Raw genomic sequence first — 2,500 nt, forward strand, 5'->3', positions numbered from 1 at the left:
CATCATCTCCGGACAGTGTCATATAGCCATCGCAAGCTAGAAATTCATTACTGATGTGATAAGATTACGCAGCATTAGTACTTCTAAATATGGCCTTTTATATCAGTTTAAATGTTGTTTTTTTGTTTTTTGTTTTGCATACTTACATGATTACATTGTTTAACAGTAAAGTTATAATTCTAGTCCTCGTTTTATATCACATTAGCTATATTATTCTAGCCATATATATTGTACCTGTGTTTATTCGTATAAATGTTTAAGAGATACACTCTCGCTCTTCCCGCTACTCTTCTTTTATACTGTTTATTTGTTTTTCTCTTTCTCTGCAAAGTAGGGAGATGAGATGTCACTTTGTCTATCTGTCTGTATATCGATTCATCCAACGGTCTATTTATTATTTTGTGTCTACCTACCTCTTCTTCGTTTCTACTTTACATACACGCATGAAGTTATCTCATTGTTGTCATGCCATAAGAATAATGCAAAACCCCATACGTACACGCTGACACACAGCAGCAAAAAAAAAAAAAAAAAAAAAAAAAAAAAAAAAGGGTTCCCATTTACCGACACAAGTTCACTTTAAAAGCGAAGGGAGTGTATTAGGTTCTTCACATGATGAAAGAAGTACATGTTCTTTGAAATGCAATACACATAATGGCCTTCCGTTCGCTTGTTAACGATATGTTTGATGAAATTATGAAACTGATGACGTAACAGAAGACTCTAAATCTCGGACGTAAAAGGATCGTCTGTTTGGAGAGCTTGATGCGAGTCAGAAAAGTGTGATTGACTTTGATTTGACTTCAGAACTTACGGTCTCGATATGCAACACATCAGTGCAGAATGAACATCACAGACGTTAAAACACAATGACATGGAGAAGGGAGAAGAGACGGAGAAGGGAAAATCTATTGCTTAAGAGAGGGGCGGACACTTCAAAAGCAGGGACGAATACATACATGTCATCCATAAGCACAAAGATACGTGGATGATACACCAATAGTCAAGTGGGATACACCGACAAACGCACAAAGAAAAGAGGAAAGGAAGAGGACACGTAAACAAACAAGAAGCACTCACCACGTCTCGGTAGCTGGTCTGGCGGTTGGACACGAAGGGCTCGGTGAGGACCAGCATCACCACGAAGCGGATGATCAGCGACGCCACCAGGTTGCGGTGCACGCGCAGGCGGTCGCACTCCAGCGTCCTGGCGGGAGACACGTCAGGGGCGCGGCTCTCTCGGCCTTCGCTTACTCGCTAGCTATCTCGCTGTCTCTCTCGCTCTCTCTGTCTCTTTCTCAATCGTTGTCTCTCGCTCTCTCTCTCCGTCTCTTTCTCTCTCGCTCTCTCTCTCTCTGTCTCTGTCTCTGTCTCTCTCTCTCTCTCTCTCTCTCTCTCTCTCTCTCTCTCTCTCTCTCTCTCTCTCTCTCTCTCTCTCTCTCTCTCTCTCTCTCTCCAGTATAGGAGACACCGAAAGAGAGAAAGAAAGACAAAATACATATGGCCGTGAATACATCTTGTGACAGGTCATAGGAATTAGTCCTTGTTAGACAAGGAGGTCAGGTAGTTATTTGCTTCTTCCATCCACAAATCTCTCTCTTTAGACTGTCTAAGCCATGAACATTATTTATAACTCAGCATAAAAGTCTTGAATATTACTCATTGCCCTTGTTCTGGCTCATCATTCTTCAAACGCACATATTTTTTTGAAATATTATCTTACATTATCGAAAATTCTGAATACGGAATCGATATTTCGGTAAAAATGAAATCACCAATCATTGAAAAGTCATTCATTGACATATGAGAGAGACAAATGTGCCTGTTACTGGAACACCCTTTTTACTGATTTAAAAGTACCTGATACTAACACGCCTTTGTTCTCAATACAAGGGATTCTCGAAACGATGCGTATTGAAATGAGCTTCAGATATTTAAATGGATAGCATTCAGAGCAGGCTGAACAAATAATCCATATTGTATCGTCAGATTTTATTCTTGACCTTTACACTACTGTAAACAAATAATATTGGGTAAATACTTTTGTGTGATGTCTTGAATATGACGTTAAACTGCATCCGGTCATGCCAAAACCTGATAGGCCGGGCAGTAAAGAATCAGACTCATACCTAGGGTACAAGATACTATCATCGGTGACTTATGGTGCCAAGGCAGCCCAGGCAGCGCATGAACCACAATGCCTATGACAAAGACCGCATTACCAGCCGGAGGGTCGGGTAGTAGGTGTGATGGCGAATTCTTCAATAACACGAATGGAGGTGACGGAAACCACTTGTTTTATTCTTTGTGCTGCCATGATCTATGGGAATTATTCCCAGATGATGAACTTTAAGAATGAACAGTTTTTAGGTTTCGTGAGGTATAGTACGTTTAAACCGTCTCTTACGCAACATTCTACTGATGGTACGTTAAAAACAGATCGCAAGAATAGATAAGAAGAGATGGATGTGATAATTGTTGCACAGACGGAGATGGACTA

General features: G+C 40.6%; 1 protein-coding gene across 1 annotated transcript in view; it reads right to left on the minus strand.

The window, feature by feature from the left end:
- LOC138866546 (corticotropin-releasing factor receptor 1-like) overlaps positions 1-2,500 on the minus strand; it is a 124,285-nt gene that overhangs the window by 39,954 nt on the left and 81,831 nt on the right. Inside the window, exon 5 of the mRNA XM_070139646.1 lies at positions 1,081-1,207. Within this exon, the coding sequence (XP_069995747.1) occupies positions 1,081-1,207 (127 nt within the window). The remainder of the gene's footprint in view (positions 1-1,080; positions 1,208-2,500) is intronic.

This window comes from Penaeus vannamei, chromosome 26, assembly GCF_042767895.1.
Source record: "Penaeus vannamei isolate JL-2024 chromosome 26, ASM4276789v1, whole genome shotgun sequence".
Classification (NCBI taxonomy): domain Eukaryota; kingdom Metazoa; phylum Arthropoda; class Malacostraca; order Decapoda; family Penaeidae; genus Penaeus; species Penaeus vannamei.